The sequence below is a fragment of the Rhyacophila brunnea genome, unplaced genomic scaffold, assembly GCF_057557595.1.
Source record: "Rhyacophila brunnea isolate RB1 unplaced genomic scaffold, BYU_Rbru_1.0 scaffold_2, whole genome shotgun sequence".
Lineage (NCBI taxonomy): Eukaryota > Metazoa > Arthropoda > Insecta > Trichoptera > Rhyacophilidae > Rhyacophila > Rhyacophila brunnea.
Window position 1 is genome coordinate 21,145,773 of NW_028232859.1, and position 19,928 is coordinate 21,165,700.

A 19,928-nucleotide genomic window follows, 5' to 3' on the forward strand; every position below is an offset into this window, starting at 1 on the left:
ATTTTGATTTATGTTATGTAGTTTAAAAATCTACATATTAGGTATACATATTGTGAAAAATGGGTAACTCACTGTTCTAAAACGTAGGCCAACAACTTTATACAATTACTTCATCGTAGTCATGGCAGTATAATTTTTATTTGATCCCCTTACTGGAAATTTTACATTTACAATATGATATTTTATGATGAACACCTGCTTATATTAGCATCGACAATAAGATTGTGTAATATGAAAAAAATACAATATTACATAATATTTTTTTGATTTCAATGAGGTGAAAAATTAATCAAACTAAACAATTGTGAATGATGTCTTACAGTAGTGCAAAGCGTAAAATTAGTCAATGAGCTATTATTGTCTAACCATTTTAGTCATCTAAACATGCACTATAAGGTGGTTGTTAGTATCATAAGGCTAATATTTGATGGGCATTTGAGATGAAAATAGATAGATGTCGAGTATTAATATGGTTGAGCTAATTTGCATGTTTTGTTTAAAAAACTACTCCAGAGCCATATTGTTAAAATAACAAAAGCAATACTAACATAATTGTCGAAAATGGAATCGGTTGAATAAAAATCATACACTTCCAAGCTAAGACAGTTAACAATATTTATATAAAAACAGTTTACCTTCAGCCATTTTAGTGAGATATATTATAGAGATGTATGTATAGTAAAAAAATAACATATTATATACTTAATGTATACAAAGAAAAGTGAATGGTGAATACAAAAATTAGAGGTCTTCATCGCCTATTCCTTCAAATGCATCATTTTCCACACAATCTCGTCCAGATTTAAAAGAAACGCTCGCAAACTTCTCCGATAGTCGTCGGATGGAGAATGTTTCTTTAGGCGTAGTCACTATACTTGAATCACCATTCTGCAAGATGAACAGGATAACTTAAAAACATATTTCAATTTAATGGTTATATAGGTTGTGTAATTGGCTCATATTATCTTAGAACAGTGGTTTCTAAAGTGTGCACTGGCTCACAGGGATGGTGTGGAATATTCTAATATTTTCACTGAAATGTTTAAATTTGCATATTGTATAACTCATTACAGACCCAGTTACTTACCCAGAAACCAAATCAGACCCAACTCCGTACATAATAAGCAAGTATCGTACGAAAAATTACATAGAAAAGGAAATTGCGGTGGGTTTTGCGATTGTTAGGTATGTTCGGACTTTAGGTGCCATGCACCGAATAAGTTTCGGAACCCCTGTTTTAGAAGATACAATTGTCACGTGCACCTGTAAATTTTATGATTAAAATGTTCTATGTAGGAATATCAGTTAGTGAAATGTGTAAATAACTTACTCCTGAGCTAAGAGTATCTGTGGAGGACGATGGTGTAATAATCTGACTGGAGCCATCTCTTCTAATGTACGTGAGACTATTCCTCTTGAATGTACCTCGGTATACTGTACTTCTTTGACCGTTTCCGAGCAGACCACCATAATTCTTTTGCCTCATTAGCTCGTCCACAATAGACTAAAAAATACATATATTATGAGGCCACTAAACATATTGTAAGTATTTTGCAATAATGAAAATAATTTTCATAATTTCTTATTATTTTCAAGTGTTTAGAATGCATTTTCAGCACCTAAGTTGAGTATGTATTAATTTTATGTCTTCCACTGTCATATTTGTTGCTGCATCTTGGCCATCATTTTGGTGAGTGAGCATTTTGTTGGCAGGTACTCTGAGCAAGAAAACATGAGCAAACCGTAATTATTTAAGATAAAATAATTATGTCACTTTATTCTTAACTCAATGGGAAATTTTTTGAAGCTGTGTGTCACAATAAGTTAAAAACTGCATGAAGTGCATGTTGAATGTAATACACATTCTTCAAATACTGTACTCTCTCAGTAATCCGCCACCCCAAAAACCAGACAAGTGTCCAATTAGTGAAAGCGGCGGATTATAGTGCATACATACAAAATATGGTAAAAATGAAAACAGGTATTTCGTAAAAATAGTTTTTTTGAGAAATTTGTACTAGCAAATTACGGTTTTATTTATAATCGAAATCAAGTATTTACTAAATTATACATATTTATTAACTAAATATTAAAAAGTAAATCATTTGACACAACCAGTTGTTCAGTGAGGCAGATATTCTTGAATGGCTTAGGATTCCTGGCTTTCCCTATGACCAAAAGCTTCATTTTGTGTGTTCCGGTTGCATTGGAGCACGGCATAATAATTATTGTGATGCGGTCCTTGGGCACTTTCCTCCCTGGTACATTACATTATTCGCGATGAACGTACGTTTTACGAAGGAGAAGTTTCCAAAATAAACCCGTCTCATCTGCGTTGCATACTTGTACGCGGCGGACTACTGAATTTGACAATCGAATACCGGCAAATTATAGAACTTGATTTTGTGCTTTCTGCTAGTAAAAATAACGGATTATAGTAGTCGTCGGATAATCGAGCGGCGGATTATTGTGAGTGTACTGTATGTCCAATATAGAAATATTTTCTCTGAATTCTACATTTTTTTTAATATTCTGAATTCTACATTTTTTTTAATATTCTGAACTCTGGCTTTTTTAAAAGTGGCATTAATGGACATAATAGGGCTTAAAACCGCTTACCTTTCTAAAATATGTTTAGCATAATGATATAAATGATGATGTAATTCTTACCTGGAGGCAGACGCTCATGAACATAGCTCTCTCGCTGAGAATTGTCACCCATTGTAATTTGTCCTTATTCATGAGATACTCAAATGATATTTCCAGCTGCGGTGCATCCGTTGACGAATGTTCACTGCCATTTTGGATATGTCCATTGGTACCGGGTGGCGAGTCTTCATTCTAATGATCAACAAGAGGTAATCAGAATAACATGACATGGAAAAGGTCAGCAGCTTTTCAGAGTTTTAACCATATGGTCTCATTCCATCACAAGTCATAGTTATTTATTAATTTTTTCACTCACAAAATTTTATCAAAAGATTTTTTTAAGTTTCATGAAATTATTGAACCCAGAAAAAAAATATAATTATTATACATAAACATTGACTAGATATTAATTTTTTTTACAAACTAGTTCACTGTATTTTGTCTAATCCCAGAATTAAAAAAAAAATTACCATTCTAAGAGTTGTGATTCTCCAGCATTTCATCCGGGTAACTTTGAAGCAAGGTTCGCGACCTTCTTGTGTGACAAGTGACAGACCTAAGGAGCCGAGAAGAACCTGCGCCGGACCCCTCGATGCGCTTCCAACACCCCACTCCGCGCGTCCATCCCCTCCCAGCACGCATCCATAGTGTCTTTGACCTCGTGCTAAATCCATGTACTGTAACAAAGCATTTATCAAAAGGTGGTACATACAACACACACACATTAAATTATAACTGCAACAAATAGATTTAATTTTGGATTGTAAAATAATATGAGAATGCAAATTGTTAAAAGTAATCATCTATAATACTATCATTTTTATTGGAATAAATTTGTTTCGCTGTATGAACTAAAATTCCATTACAACTTTGAATTTTTAAAAAAGCGCCGTAATATGTCAGTGTGTAATATATATATACACAGACTTATAGGGAACAAATGTTAAAATTAAAAATATTATTAACTCATTTATAACAATAAATGCATAATTATAATATCATTATACCTGTGAGTGTATATATTATAATATGTATATCTGTTACTGCACAACTCTTTCACAAAACAGAAGATCAAGATCAAAACAGAGATCCAATTTCTTCCGGTTTGTGAAGTACTCAAGCAGAGACGAGTCATGTTTATAGTACTAGTGTGAAAATAGCTATAAGCTAATAAAACAAACTGTAGATTTTATGCAATTTCTATTATCATTTTGTTAAATGGAATGCGAACTCAATTAGTCCATTGAAGACAGATTTAAAAGGAGATAAAAGTGAACCAACAGCCAGATTAAATTTTTTAGTAAATTTGACAAGAGTTTACTAAAACTACGCTACAACTTTTCTATATGTAAAAAAAATTCTATATTTCTTGAAACACTTCAATTTATACTACTTCTCTTTTAAAATATGTAGGAGTTTAAGGAATATCTAAAAATTAAAATCAAAACATTTTTACACCGAGGACAAGGGGCGCCAAATTGACGCCGATTGTCTCCAATTGGTTAACAGTTTGTTTTGTAAACTGAGTTTTGTGCAGTTATTCTAAATTATGTGAATTGAGATGCTAGGTAAATAACTGGGACGATTCCAGTTATTTGGAATGGTTAGTAGTCATAACATGTATATTTCCAAATAAGAGACATTGTAAGTGTTATCTTCTGACCTCTCTTTTTCGGTTATTCTCTTCATAAACATGCAATTGAGCCAGAACGTTGGGTGGTGCGCTTATCCAACCGGCTTGCACTTCAGCCACAGTTTGAGTGTACAAAAGCTCCAAGGCTACCTGGTCTAACATCAACTCTAAATCGTAGGAAGGATCCCAATACCTGAAAATTTCACCAAAACACGATTAAACCACTATGGAAATGATATCAATAGAAATTTAATAAGACAGGTTTGTTATAAAAATAAATCAGATTCAATACAAGAATAAAAATGTAATTTTCTCATTTGGCAGATATTTAATTTGTCAGTTATTAAATTAAACGTAAGTAATTTTTGTTCATATTTTAAAAGCGAGATTTAATTTAATTTTTAAATTAGGGTAACAAATCGGTACTGTGATAGCAAACGGTTATAACTGCTGTTTACACAATTTTACTGGAAAGCAAAACCAAAGTTTTGAAATCAGGCTGCCGAGTTGGTTTATAAGATATTTTAAAGTATTTTATTTTAAAATAAGCGGAATTAGCATCCCAATCAGTGGCAGCTGGTGATTTTTTGGATTGTAATTTTTGAGGGTGCGCTGGAAACTTACCTTATTGAAAAATGAAATCAATTCAGCGTTGTTTTTGATTTGACAAAACATTATTGACATTTGGGAAATTACCTGTATATTTTATATTTTTAATAAAACATGTTGCGAGTTACTTAAATCTTTATTGGATTAGTTTTAAGAAACGATTGTATCTCTTATAGTAGATAAATAAATACCTCTCACTTTCAACGTAAGCCATCTTATTCTACTATATAAGTACATTATCTTTAGCAATTTGTACACTATGAATAATGATTATTATGAAACTGCACTTTCTGAAATAGTATTAAGATTTATTAGCTTATCACTAGAATTCATGAATTAATAATTTTCTATACCTATTATAAATAACCGACATCATGTCGCGTTTAGTCAACACACAGAATAATGAAATATTAATTTTCCAGAAATGCGGAAGGTAGCAAAATTATTTTTATCTTCACTAATTGCAGTACACATAAATCAAAATATTTTACCGACATTGTATTATTTTCTTACCCATTTTAAATTTAGAAAATAATGAATTCTATTGTTTTTAGTTTAACAGGCATTTTACATACGAGATTGCTAAATATGATACTAAACATAATTTGAGCGTGAACAGTAAGCTGCAGCGTCTATAATAACAAACCATAATTCAAATCTGTAATTGACTCAGACCAATATGATGTCATTTTACCCAGGAGGCGCACGATTTTCTGGAACTTACGCATGGCGTAAACAATTAGCACGGTTTAAGTTGTTTTATAATGGCTTTAGTTAATACTAAGCTTTGGGTTCATTTTAAGTGAACTAATTATATTGTCGGGGCGCAAACGACTTCAGTGAAGATGAAGTATACGGTGCATAGTACCTGTATAATCGCCGATTGGCAATATGGGCACATCGGTTTATGGTTTGCATTACAATAAGTGCGTGATAATATTAAAAACCTATGAAGAAAAAATATGATTTACGATGTTGAACGATGTTTCATAGCAATGCAAGCAGTGCAGTGCACTTGTATGATGTTAGACCAGCCGCCGCTGATCCCAATACAAACTTTTAATCATTTGTTTTAAAAAGATTGAAGTTTTATTGTTATCTTTGATTTTAAGCAGATATATATTTTAAACATATCAACTTTTTTTCACATTTAAGCAGATGCAGATATGTTTTAAGATTTCTTTGTGACCAATAAAGTTTCCGCTCTAATATTTTGCCATATCACAGAATGTACAATTTGGAATAGGTATATTATGGAAGAAAACTTAAAAAGAGAAAAAAACTGCACTTATAACCGTCTGCCATCACAGTACCGAAATATTTTTATGAAAACAATCAAGACAGTATTAAAGTTACATCCAAATGCAATGAGTTGTCATAGGATATTGAGATTATGTGAAAATATCAGGTAATTAGTTGTTGCAAGAGAAGCAATGCGTACAATAGTTGTTACCTTTTCAATGGATTTGTTGGTACTCATACATGATAATATTTGTGATGAAACTGAAACACTAATATTCATACAATTTCATACGACTACAGAAAGATTTCAACATTAAATTGAATTGACAGTGTATGAAATGTCTTAAAACATTTAAAACGTTTGGTAGTAAGCCCACCGACTGCCTATTGCGTTGAGTTGCAGCGACAGGTCAGCTAGTAGGCCGCACAGGCTTAATGTATTGTTAGCCATTTTTATTTCTAAATACTGCTTTATCAATAATCTAAGGAATCCATTCTGCATAAACTATCACGGAAGATGTTCATACGATACCATTCCGCCTAAAAAATTCCCCCTTTAGTATCAAGATTCCTGCTATTTATCCGGAGAACAAAAAGAGGTTTGTTAGTAGGAAATAGAAGAAATGAAATATCTACTCACCCTTTCCTTATAACTATTTTGTGGTTTGGCCTTAGAGCCTTGTGCGATATGTATGGTGATTCAAAGTCTTCCAGTTTCTTAACAACGATGATTTCATTGTTTACATTGCCTACTTGTAGTAAAAATAATGAAAAGTATTTTATTAAATCTGTGGATAGATGAATTTGAGCGCAGGCTTTCTCAAGGACTTGATCAGAGCGGTCGGTAGATAGAACGGTGATCGGTATTCTGTAGCCGTTCATCAAATATACGTCTAAGGGAACTTCTCTTCGTGATTCACAGTGGCTTTCTTGCTGTGCCGATATGAGAAAACCGATGAGCAGGTCGGAGTTCGAGAGTATAGAATTTTGGCCAACTGAAAGAAAAAATAATTTCAATTTCCTCTCATAGTAAATAAAAAGATAATATTTGTTTCATTACCAATACACTCAACTTTTACTTAACGGATGTTCGTTATATTAGGCAATTTCACTATAACGAAATAAAAAAAATAATCAGTGTCAGCATCCGGCTTCATATCCAGTCACTGCAGTGATGAGTTGCACATGTTTGATGCAGCAAAGCCATGTGTGCAAATATCCCATTCAAATAGTATACTGCGCTTGGCCTGATAGGTTAAGGAGAGACCCTTGGGAGGCAGCCACGATCTCCATTATATTATAGAGTCCAGTGATGATGACAATTTTATTATACAGAATCAGTAAGTACATACATACGCAGTGTATACTTAGCCGGCTCGCACATCTAAACTGTCTCGTCTGCGGCACAGTCATAAATCAAACCTTTCTGGAATGTCGCAAGAATGTTGCATATATAGACCGCGCACATAGGAGCCTAGTGACAGCGGTGTGCGCAACCTCTCGTAACGTCAAAGTAGTCAAACGCCAAAAATGCCATCAGAGTATCAGACGCCAAAACAGCGATTATTATATATTGGTACCACAGAAATTTAAGTAGTAGCTGAAAATATTGGGTTCATCTGTCAATTAGGTACATATCCTAGTATAGTCATATATAGACAGATATATCTCATTTTTTTGAATGAAGTAAATGTTGTGTTCATCTGCCATTTTGTACGCGGCTACCGAGGACCGCCGAGGTTAAAGTCTGAATACGAATGGCCCGAATGGCTAACTCGTAGCGGGTTGTGCAGACGCAGCCTGCAACACTGGCGGCTTCGACTCGCAGCGTGTATCGCATGCAACAAGCTAACATTATATGTTTTTTTTAAAACTAAAATGTAGTATTCCACCATTGTGGGAAGCTCCATTTGGCAATATGTGTTTTGTGAATAACGATGATGTCACATCAACGTATTTGACATGTTGCAGATGAGACGAGTTTAGATGTGCGAGCCGGTTTGAGTCTAGTTGTGGTGGCCGAAATCGATTGTTTAGCGAATGTGACGTATATCATACACAGAATTCAGACAGGAATAGTATTGTTTTTTGTTTGAATTTCAATCAAAATTTTAGTTCATAATATTATCTTGTGTATGAATGGAATACAATTCTATGTTTGCTTGAATTCTGCTTTAATATGATTGGGTATTTTTCACACTTACGTTAGCAGGTGACATCTCTGCATCTGGCACTTAGATGAAGTGAACACTTAGAATGTGATAATAAATTGTAGGTGAAATCTTTTTTGTTATTCTTACCACATTGTACATATTTCTCTAGGTGAGCTCGTCTCTCCTCGAGCTGTGAATTGGTGAGCGGTAATATTTTCTTAGGGGGAAAGGAGGGCAGCTTGAGGGCGGGGTATTGCTGGTGCAGCTGATCATGCAGGCTGTGCAGCTGCTTGTAGCGCACCGTGCACTGGTGTACTCCATTTATGTGAATGTTGTAACCCTGCACAAATGTTATGCAATATTAATTCCTGATAAATCTTAATGACATCATGCCGGGTTGATTATCATCTCGGTGTCTACACGGATAAAACTACAAGATGTTAATTTTTTTTTTTTTATTCAATGATTGATACACAAGATTTAAGAATGTACTGTTCTTTATTGAACATTCTCAATATGGAACAACCTCAGAAACATACCAATAAGAGAAGTATTTCTGCCGAATGGTCTGTTCAAATGCTCCAGGTCTGTCACGGTGTGGTCTACCAATTTAATTAACGGTGCAATTACTAATCACGTCCAACAATATGCATCTTAGGTATTATCTCAAATTCCATTAATCATTTTACAACCGTCTGTTGTAATTTTTGAACCAATTAACCACAATGGCTGTGGGGCTTAAGCGTTGGCCTATTGCGTCGTGGGTCCCAGGTTCGAATCCTGGGTCTCATTGTTTTTTCAATTTGTATATGAGTCAGAGTATGGACCTAATAGGTTGAGCTCGTGGCTGACATCCATTTCTCGTAAAAACAAAAATCTGTCAATACAAACCTCCACTCTTTGGAGGCCCAAATGATCTTATTAGGATCGGACATGGTTGAAAGAAAAAGAAGTATTAATAATCCACAAATGTCAGTCTAGTTCATATAAATACTGTGGTTTGTCAAAAGAAAGCATGTTGTTTTTCAATATGTATTTGATCCAGTGCAAGTGCCAAATGGGTTGGGCAACTATTAAAATGTGTATACGGCGAAGCTATGGGATGCTGGTATGATTTGGAATGACACAAAAAGACTGGCGAGCGACAGGGATTCTTGGAGCCGTGTTGTGTCCATATGCTCCAGCTAATGGGCGGACATGGCAGAAGCAATAATTTTTCAAAATATTTATCCAATGAAACAATATTTTGCTATAGATTACAATGGTGAAATAAAACACATGAATGAACAAACTAAACATGAACAATGTTACTAAATCCAAAATTTAAAACAAAATTATAAACAATGCAATGGGAATCAGTCGGGAATGTCTGTTTATTGCAAATAAAACAGGTTGTGATTGTTATAAAATTATCTGGATTACAGATCTATTACATTTTTTAAAAATACTTTCTGTATGCGAAAGGAAAAGGGTGATAAGTCAAAATTTTTGTCAGATTAATCATAATGTACATAAGCATGAAGAAAAAAGAGAGACCTCGAATTGATGCGCTGAATTAGTTAAAGTTACACAAAGAAACATAGACCTTCCCATACAAATTTGCCAAAACTCAATCTTCTTTTGGCTCTCCTGAAAAGTAGTACTTTTAGACTTATCGCCCTTATCCTTTCAGACACAATATTTTTTATTTTTAAAATAAGTAACCCACAAAATTAACTCCATATTAGGTGATAAATGGTCCTAAAGATTTAGATAAAAATAAATAATGATCAGGACCGGTTTCATTTACTTAGAACAGCCAACTACGACTACCAATAGATATTTATAGAAATACATTTAAAAAAAAAATCATAAAATGTATACAGTGTGTTCTAACCAAGTGTATACACACTTTTATTGTAAATGATCCCTCTATTATGTCATAAACATAAGATTCATTTTACTTATAATTCAATTATAACGTGCATACATTTATTAAGACACCTGTTATTAATATTTTTAGTAAGCAGTATTGCTATTTGTCATATATTTGCATTGAGTTTAACTGGTTGATAATACAGCCACTTTCTACGTTTTAAATATTTTTTTACAACCATGGGAAAGACTGAACAGTTTGAGAGATGGTAGGAGGTAGCAGCCGAACAAAATTGGAAGTCATTATAGCCGTATTCACCACAGCATGTGATTGAATAGGTCCGAGCAGAATGTATTATTAGTGAATTGAAATGTTTGATTCCAAGTAAGTGCAGTCTACAATCACTATTCAAGGACTCCGGTCATTAATCCATTTCTCTTTCTAGAATAGCAGAGGCTATTCGTTGTATGTGCCAACCATCAAACACACAATATTGCACCAAAGATTGTTGCTCTTACACAATAACATTCATGACCTTAAAAACATTTCTCAATGAAATACAAATTATTATCAGTGTGTAATAAAATAGTGATGCAATTTTGACAAAGTTAAGATATTTTTATGTTTTGTAATAAAGTATTCAAAGTGAAATTGATTCTGTACTCTAACATTTGGCAGTATTTATAAAAAAAAAATAAAGCAATATATTAGGTATATGATTGTTTTTAAATGTAAACATCTTCACAACTACCTAGTTTTTTATACCATATGTGATGCTAAGATGATATGGGCCTCCACAGAGTAGAGGTTGTATTGAAAGATTTTTCTTTTTACGAGAAATGGATGTTAGCCACTTGGTCAACCTGTTAGGTCCAAACACACATTGAAAAATAGCATGTGAATTTTCCAGACCCGAAATTCGAACCTGGGACCCACGGCATTATAAGCCTGATGCGTAACAGCTTAAACCATTGTGGGTTTACCCTCCCGTATTACCTATCGGAGTTACCCGATTATAATAAAAAAATGTTGTCAACTATGATAATAACATAGATTGGCATGGAGTTATTATTTTTTAAATATCAATATATTTTAACTCCACGGTGGAATAGTTGGCAGGATGTCCGTCTCTGAATCCGTGGGCGAGGATTTGAATCCTGCCTCTGGAAAAAGTTATATGTTGTTTTTTAATGTGTCTTTAGTAAGGACCTAATGGTTAACAACCATTCGTCGTAAACGATCTGTTAATAAAATATGAAATGTGTGATGGGCAACATGTGTTTTACTTTATTATAATTTATATTTAGGTATAATAAAAATGCGATAACATTAAAAAAAATTAAGAAGGAATCAAATTGATTTGTGATGTGAAATCTGCCACATTATACCATCAAATGCATGTAATATTAATTTTGTGCTTCAAAAATTTGTTTTTTTTTTCATTTATAGAGGTATACTGGATAATTCAACAGTGGGACTACGAGTACTTCAAAAGCAATTCGTATTTATATTATTTTGATATCATTCTAACTGGCATTGTGGCAAACAATATCAATACTACTGCAAATCGCTTTCGTCGTATCCATGGTGCCACTAATAATTTCAGTATTCCTACATAATACCATCTTTATACTTATATAAAATTTGTTTGTTCCAATTTAGAATTTATAGCATAGATTAAGATAAAGTTTTCAAATTGTGGTATCGATTTTCATTTGGGGTTCTTTTGTTCGGCTTTTTTTCTGCTCTAATAAAATATTAATGCAACTTTGATAAAATGTTTAAATGTTACAAAATGCTTTATGGATAATAGGTTTGGGTATTTATCTACATAAAAGAAATTGAGCCAAGTTAATGCATACATTAATATGCTTGTAAGTGCATAGCCAAAACACAAAGTAGCATATTAATTATGTAATTCCGGCCCAGCAACTTTCTGAATGCCATTAGTGACGTACTACAGATTTGTTAATGGGTCTATTAGACGAAAAACAGTTTCCTTTTAATATACATATATATTTTTTTTAGAATCCAACTGATCATTCATTCATTATTTATTGAGATATGGTTAATTAATTTATAATAATAATTTCATAAAAAAAATATATTTTTAATTAATTCTTTTATTCAACGAATAATTCACAAGATTTTAAGAATGTACTGAGAATGTAAGTGTTCTAATTATTGAACATACATAATTTTGAAAACACTTGAGAAAATATAGCCAATATAAAAAATCTTTTTTGAAAAAAGTAAGACACCCGGCAGGAATCGAACCTGTGTCTCTCTATGCTATGACTGCGTTTGACAAATTTTCTATTGGCGATATTTTTTCATGTGTTTTCAAAATTATGTATGTTCAAAAAAATATATATTTATATACTTAATTATATTCTTTTTAACATTACAATATGCCATGAGACCCAATGACAGTGGTGTAGTGAAACAGTACTGTAGTTAGCAGTATACGTGAAACAATCACGAACACCCAGGCTTTGAGAAAATCACATAAATATATTGTGACCTCAACAGGAATGGAACTCGGAATCTCCGGATGTAAGGCCACCGCCTACAAGAGCCACCAAATTAAAAATATTCTTCTGTGTTAATAACAAACAGTTCAATTTGACAGAATGTCATAAAAAGCATTATGATATTATGCAGATTGCAGAGCAGTGGCCCTTATGACCTTGTGTTTATTGTATTCGGTCACTATTGCCGATAGTGTTTCAATTGAGCTGGTTGTATCGCCTTGTCTTGCTAGGTGCCCTTTCCCCTCTTTCTTTATTCCCGACCGTAATATTGAATCTTAATTATTATGTGGCAGATTTGTACAAATGCTTTGTATATTCAATAAAGGGCATTACATTATGTTCAATAAAATAAGGTTCGATAGTTTGGGTGGGTAATATGAAACTGCGATAGGAAGGGTGGGAAGGGGGTGAACGGGTCAAACCGATATGATACAAGTGATGTAAACACTGTCAGCGGTAACGACTGTAGACAATATACAAATTGGCTGTGTCTACTTGTGAGCATTACTAGTACCAGTACCAGTACCTAAAGTATATATCTATACTTTTTTTTCTGATCAATTTCTATCAAATAATGTATTAGAGAAAAAACAGAATCCCTTATCAGTGCCCATTGATTTATTACATTAAAAATGTTATTCAACTATATAAAGCATGTAAGTAAAAAATGTTATCTGTAAATTATCAACCAAATTTTTAGTATTCAACAAAAACACAAGACAGAAATAAATTTATAATAGCATTATTATTAGTTAATGACTTTATTTGACTTCACAATTGCTAAATAAATACAAAGAAATGATTTTATTTGCAATAATATTACACTACTTAGGGCTCATCTATATATGACATCACGCCCTAATTGGGGGAGGTTGTCAGATATAATGTGTTAAACGTGGTTATAATAAAAGAATCTATAATACACTCAGGTTAATTAGAATAAATTATTCCATGAGAACATTACGTATAATATGTACTGTTATTAATTTTACACATTTTTAATACTATCACTTGTCAAAAAAATGTGAAAAATTAATTCCAGTATGACGTTATTTATACAGGCAAGTATAAGATTTTATGACGAAAGCAACAATGGGAGGTGGGTAACGTTCCCTCTTAAGTAGTATGCGATAGGTACCAGAATTTTGGTTTGCCTAAAGACTAAATAATTTATAATAGACATTTAATTACATCCACCAATTTTGCACATTCTTCAGACACTTTTTTTCACAAGACGAATATCGTCACATAATTCGATAATATTATATTAAATTTTAGGTTTGAAGACATATTATATAAAACGCACTATTTGTTTTCGCTGCAACTATTTCGATATTGTTTAAATAAGAGGAACAATTTGTGATGCAATCTTTTTTTAACGCAATTATGGTAAAAAATAATGTAGTATTTCCGAAAAAAATATAGTCTGCCAATTTTACTAAAATTTCTAAACTACTATAATAATTATGGTATGGTTGGCAACAATTCAAATATTTTCTTGTTAGGTATTCTTTGCTTTCAGGTAAGTATAATAATTTGATGTAACTTATGAACGATCCCTTATTTAACATACATAATTTTGAAAAACACTTTCTGAGAAAATATATTATAACAAATAGAAAAAATCCTTTTTGAAAAAAGTAAGCCACCCCGGTAGGGAATCGAACCCTGCATCTCCTGGGTTTACGTCCCGTCCGTTGCATTTACCTCTATTCTACAAGGCGACGTACTAATTGCGACCGATTTTAACTATTGGCCTTTTTAATACCTACTCATCAACTTTCTTCTATCCCTTATTCGATCCCTTATTTATTTTATAATGTCGGGTATTACATACTACCTGTATTCCCAGGAATACTCAACTTTAAATTGTCAATCGAACAAGTTTATTGGAGTTTATTTTCGAAAATTTATAATGTATAATAATTTCAAACATATTTTACAAAATGAAAACAACATACAAACATTTTATCTATACATAAAAATGAACATGCTATCAGACAATAATTTCCCCTCCAACAGTAAAGATAACAGAGTGCAGATTTGATATATCAGATGAAATGCTATGAAGGTACCTACTACATTGCCAAATGTGTTTTTCGCATAGTTGAATTTAATCTTTTTGTTAAATTCCAAAGAATATATAATGTATTAATAATTAAATAAATGACAATATTTAGTACTAATTCCACTTTTCTAATATTATTCTGGACCGGTTTTGTCCACTTCAGAGAGATATTAATTGTCAACTAGTGAAGAAAAAAAACGGGGTGTATACTTATGTACGCGCGTTAGAAGTTATACTTCTTTGGCATAACAAAACAAAAACAAAACTTGTGATAAACTAGATTCTTTGACAACCTCTTGGTTTCTCGTTGTTTTTATTTTTAAAGAACCAAATGTCAATCTGACATTTAATTGTTTGTTTACATAAGGAATTGCAAATGGCCGGCAATAATAAAATCGCTGCTTAGGCAACGGAACAATTCTAAACCATAATATTATACTGTATAATCGTCACGATTGCAGTATTATACTGTGGCGTAAAGGTAGTGTAGTAAAGGTAGGTAGGCATAATATTGCCTGTTTTCAAAGTTGGTACAATTTATATATAACATGAGCTGCCTGTCAGACATATTACAATAAACAATAAACATTTTTGCGGTCTCAACCAATTTATGGATCGCAATATGTTGGCTGTCTCTGGTGACGACTAAAAGCGAACAACATCAAAAATAGTAAAGCATTTTGCAATAGTTTCGAGAACAACATTATAATAATATAATATATTCCAGTCCAAAGCATTAAGAATATGTGGAGGATTTATCAGGACAACACCCATTCACGTGCTCCAAGCGGAACTCAGCGTACCTCCACTGAATGTCAGGAGATGGGCACTGGCTACCAAGACATGGATGAAGTGGAAATCTATAATAGATAACCCCATATTGGCAAAGGTGAAACTCCTATACGAGCTTGTTGAAAGCAATACATACTATGAGAAAAGAAAGCTCCCTCTACTGGTAGGAATCCTAAAAGCCACAGAAAGTTGGGAGGTATTAAATACAAAATGCCTAGGTATGTATTCGCTGAGGAGGCCAGTTGGTACCTACGACCTCAGCTCTGTTATCCAACTAGAGGTCAAAGGAATAGACAAACCAAAACGGAGCATAGTATCCGATAAAGGAAGAGAGCGTGTCGAAAAAATGCTGACAGAGAGGTACGCAGGATGGAGCCACTTTTATACAGATGGATCCAAAGATCAGAATAGAGCAGGAGCAGCTCTTGTGATACCAGAAGTAGGTATAAACAAGAGCTGGAAGCTAAACCCAGCAATACCAATAATGACGGCGGAACTCATCGCGATAAACGAAGCAATTAAATACACTTTAAGCGATGATTTCTCGGCGCAATCCGCTGTCATTTTAACAGACTCCAAAAGCGCTTTACAACATCTTGCCGCAGCAACTCGCTCACATAACAGTAAAACCATAGCATACCACATCCTTGACCAGATCGACGCCAAGAAAAATAGAGGAGGAGATCTATGCCTTCAATGGATCCCATCGCACATGGGCATTGAGGGAAATGAAAGGGCAGATGAGCTGGCAAAGGTAGCCGGCCATTCAGGGGTACCATATCAGTGGATACCAGAAAACCTGGACTGGAATGAGGCTATAAAGAAAATGTGCCATAGTATGTGGATAGATTTTCACCATAGGGCATCATTAGAAAAGGGGAAATGGAGTAAGTCGATTCTACCAACACCACGAGAGGTGCCCTGGTTTGTAGAGTCTTCTTTGACGAGGAATGAGCTTAAGTTAATACTGAGGCTAAGAACAGGGCACACCATGGGCAAAAGATTTGATGTCCTCATGGGAAGAAGCGAATCGCAGCTCTGCGATGAATGTCATGTTTTAGAGGACATTGTACATATAGCACTGCAATGCCCCAAATATGAAGTTCACAGAGTACAGCTGCGAATTGCAGATATCTATGAGAATGTCGACGAATTGAAGGGTGTCCTGGCGGTGGGTAAGACGGAAGAGCTAGGCAAAATTGTAAAGTTATTTAACAGAATAGGAGTGAGGACCTGATCGACGGATCCCCTTCTAGAAGAGAAGAGGCGATATGACAGCGAGTCGCAGTCAAAGCCTCGGTAAAATCACAAAAAAAAAAAAAATATAATATATGAGAGTGGATTTACTTTGATAAAGTATTTATTTGTCAGCATATTAAGAATGTAGGGGAATATGTATTGATTATGTATCTCCATTAAATTAAGTTATTCATTGATATTTTTGTCGTATGTATCCACGATGGCCGAGCGGCTACACGTCGGGTTTATGTCGTCGGTCTGGGATCCAAACCCGGGTCTGGCAAAAAATCACATGTTGCTTTTTAGTGTCTGTATGGACCTAATAGGTAGAGCAAGTGACTAACATGCATTTATTGTAAAGCAAAAATCTGTTTTTTATGAAGGCAAAATTTTTTTATGGATGTCAGGTATCTAATGGAAACTGGAGTTGCTTAAATTCAATTAATAGCATAGATTACATATTAACACATCTGAATTTTACAAGACAATGAGCTACATTAAAGAATTTTCAAAATTTTTTGAACAAAATCAAACACTGATTGAACAAACTAAAATATCCAGCATATTAAAAACTATTACAAACATAAAAGAGGAAGTTATAGTGATAACCGAAACAGATGGAACACTAAAACGTTATGCATTTCACATATTCTGTTTGACACAACTTTATTGTGCAATGAAAATAAATTAAGATGAAATTGAAAAAAAAAATATTTTTCCCACGTCTCACTATTTTGGTCTAACAAAATTTTTCATACATCGGATGCAGAATATAATATGTATGAAAAACTCTCTGTGGTTGAATTTTAATTTATCTTATTAATTATAATATTAGTAAAATCTTTATAGGTACCTATCTCAACATTATTATCAACCCTATTGTCTAGAATTTAATACCAAATTCAATAACAAGGTTGTCATTCACTTAATTTGCTTATCTACCACACATCCGTTTTACTATATTCATCATTTGTTTATCAGATTTAATACTGACTTTTTCAAAATGTCAAGAAATAATTAATATGGTGCGATTTCTACATTCTGGCACACCTGTTATCAGAGCCTGTGAAGGAACTAAAAATCCCTCTTTTTCACGTACATCAAACACCGAATCTCGCTTCCGTTTCTTTATACTAAATAAAGCGCTTTGATGTGTCAACCAGAATATAAAACTCCACTAGTCGGCACTATTTGCAGTTATACATACTACATTATTTTTTCTGAAAATAGTAAGTTGTCATTTCTGCTCCAAGACAGAGAATATGGATTTTCACAGTGCTGACTACCTGTGCTGCGTACATTAAAAGACTTTGGTTATCATCCATTCGCTTAACCCAATGGGCCAATCGCTGGATTCAAACGCACATATTTACGAATTAGTAACTGAGCATGCTAAACCATGAATGACGATCAGTGCAGAGTATAAGTAGATATCGATGGTCGATTTCAAAATAATAACTCAAAATATCTTGTTTTAACAATAATCAGCTTTTTCTACTATAACAAAAAGTTTATTCCTTATAACAGAAATAAAATTATGAGATGTTGCGTTTTTGAAATCAAACAACGATATTATGAATGTTTATGGTGTTAGACAGTCTACGCAGAGAGGATCGAAATGACCTCAACTTAATGATCTCAGTGAACTCTACAAAATTGCTTTCTCAATATCCACACAGACATGATTTGTTCCATGGGAGTCAAAACATCAAATCGTCTGTTAACTGTCTAAAGCTCTGGCTAAACTTCATTGAACAAAGATCAGCTGAAGAAGCAGTGATTTTACCAAATATAAATAAAACTGAAATGTTGAGTGCATTGGTCAATTAGAAAAAATAATATTCATGCGCAGTGCATCTCTTCTTATAAGGGTATATTTATAGTTCAAGGATTAAAGAGATGTTATGATGGTCATCCGCTGTCATCATGTCATACGTTTGACAGATAACAACAGTGTGAACTTTAGATGAAAGCAGCACACGCCGCTTGGCAAATATTGCCAGCACTTTAGAGAGTTATCTCATTTAGTGCTAACACCGCGACTGGCGCGTTTGGAGTACTTGGCCATTAGATATAATTAACGTGTTATTTAAATGTGGTAATTAAAAGGTCAGCAGTGATTGTGTCATATGTGTTTTGCGATTGTCAACTAAATTCCATAGATAAATTTAAGGGGTTGCGGTCGCCGAGAATATGCGAGCAAGCGTTTAATGATATTTAACAGCAGGTACTAGAAATGGAAAATTTCATGGCTTAATTAAATGATGAATGATGAACAATGCAATAATAATAATATTTATGAGTTGCTTTAGTGCCTCCTAAAACTGTATATTTTTTTATGAAAACTTTTATTGGCAGTGATACACTTCATTAGATTCATCAACAAGGGTACATCAGGATGTTATTAAGTAATATAGATTATAAGTAATAGCATGCCATGTCAATACACTAATGAATGATGTCAACTGTAAATGGTTATTCATCTATTTTGGAATGGTGACCCAATCATAGAGGCCAATATTGCCTGTAAAAAGTAGGATTCAGGTAATGTTTTTCTTGAATAAATCAATATCTCTAAGTGCCAATACTTAAGTTAAATCGAAAGCAGACAGTAAATCAAATATTTTGTACATGTAGGTAAACATACAGTGAAATTAATAAGCGTTTGCACAACCACCAAAGTAAAATGACAAAATCAGAAACCACAAATAAAGTAAATAAATAGTGTTTTGATAGTTACTGTTGACCTACAGACGTGCTTGTCACTTCATTATATGGCAATTATCGTCCAGCAGAGTCGATTACATGCGCATCTGACTAATATACTGATATAAATATAGATAAGCCATGCTTAATTTGTAAACAAAGTTATCACCATATATGCGGTCCCATTGTCGCTGTTTAACTCTTGTGTATCCGGAATGGAAAAATGCATTTTTTTATGAGTATGTTTAAAACTATCATTACTCAAATATGGGTGTTTTGCTCTGATTTAGTTTAATTATTGCAAATTAAGTTCGTGCCCCTGCTTGCAAATCACTAGTCTCGAGTCAATAAGCACTTTATTCAGAATACGCTGACAGACCACTTGTACATATTTCACATTGTATATTATTTGTATTATGCTGATAGTTTCATGCCAGTCACCGTTTTG

At 33.4% G+C, this 19,928-nt stretch overlaps 1 protein-coding gene across 1 annotated transcript; it reads right to left on the reverse strand.

Annotated features, from left to right (window-relative positions):
* Positions 1–15: 15 nt before the first annotated feature.
* On the reverse strand, positions 16–19,880 carry Snx17 (sorting nexin 17). Its single transcript, XM_085947837.1, has 8 exons — positions 19,650–19,880; positions 8,434–8,626; positions 6,774–7,128; positions 4,313–4,475; positions 3,120–3,326; positions 2,671–2,841; positions 1,331–1,504; positions 16–888 (listed from the first exon to the last, which is right to left on the reverse strand). Exons 1-8 carry the CDS (start codon positions 19,707–19,709, stop codon positions 742–744), a joined length of 1,470 nt encoding a protein of 489 aa, XP_085803963.1. The 5' UTR covers positions 19,710–19,880; the 3' UTR covers positions 16–741.
* Positions 19,881–19,928: the final 48 nt, after the last annotated feature.

Bases quoted from the DNA above. Each gene is read 5' to 3' on its own strand.
- Snx17 (XM_085947837.1), bottom strand. From the start codon at position 19,709: ATGCATTTTTCCATTCCGGATACACAAGAGTTAAACAGCGACAATGGG. The intron at 8,627-19,649 runs GTGATAACTTTG...ACATTTGTGCAG, and splicing joins ACAATGGGACCGCATATATG to GGTTACAACATTCACATAAA. The intron at 1,505-2,670 runs GTAAGAATTACA...TGTATTTTTTAG, and splicing joins TCATGAGCGTCTGCCTCCAG to TCTATTGTGGACGAGCTAAT.